Here is a 551-nt window from a genome sequence, read left to right as displayed (position 1 = left end):
GTTATAGTATGGTTGGGTATTATAAATTCTGTCTGATACTTTTGAGTAGTTCATTAGTCTTTGAGGAAACGCTGTGTATATATCAAGCACTGGGAATAATTTTAACATTAGCTGGAACTATTTTATACTCTCATGTGAAAGTGAGTATGAGAAATTAGTTATTACAGATCTTTCAATAAAATCAATTTGATTTTTAGATGAGAGATACACAGGCTGTACAGAACAAGGATAAAGAAAAAAGGCCGTTGTACTCAATATAATTTTGTAACTGCTAGATTTATAATGAATAAAGTGAAATATTGTGGAACTTTGAGTTCTTCATTTTTCCTTTTAAAAGAAGAAAAAGGAGATCATTGCAGATTTACGATTGATTAAATAAAATACATGTTCTGAGACTCGCTGGCTGCTTTTCCTTTTAAAATGGAATCGCGAAGCAAAAGGGGGGTCACCGTCACACCTAGGGCCGAGGAGGATTAATTCAAACTCCGTTCAAATTAATGGAAACTTTTAAATTATATGAAGCCTTGCTCAAATATTTTCCCAGGTGCATC

General features: G+C 33.0%; 1 protein-coding gene across 1 annotated transcript; it reads left to right on the top strand.

Moving 5' to 3' along the window:
• Window positions 1-6: 6 nt before the first annotated feature.
• Window positions 7-301, top strand: LOC108631756 (solute carrier family 35 member E3-like). Its single transcript, XM_018035914.2, has 2 exons — window positions 7-140; window positions 198-301. Exons 1-2 carry the CDS (start codon window positions 9-11, stop codon window positions 258-260), a joined length of 195 nt encoding a protein of 64 aa, XP_017891403.1. The 5' UTR covers window positions 7-8; the 3' UTR covers window positions 261-301.
• The last annotated feature ends 250 nt before the right edge of the window (window positions 302-551 follow it).

Source organism: Ceratina calcarata, unplaced genomic scaffold (assembly GCF_001652005.2).
Source record: "Ceratina calcarata isolate Rehan_Ccalc_2016 unplaced genomic scaffold, ASM165200v1 scaffold9364, whole genome shotgun sequence".
NCBI classification, from domain to species: Eukaryota; Metazoa; Arthropoda; class Insecta; order Hymenoptera; family Apidae; genus Ceratina; species Ceratina calcarata.
The sequence above is the reverse complement of the archived record's forward strand: the minus strand, read 5'-3'. Positions and strand labels throughout refer to the sequence as shown.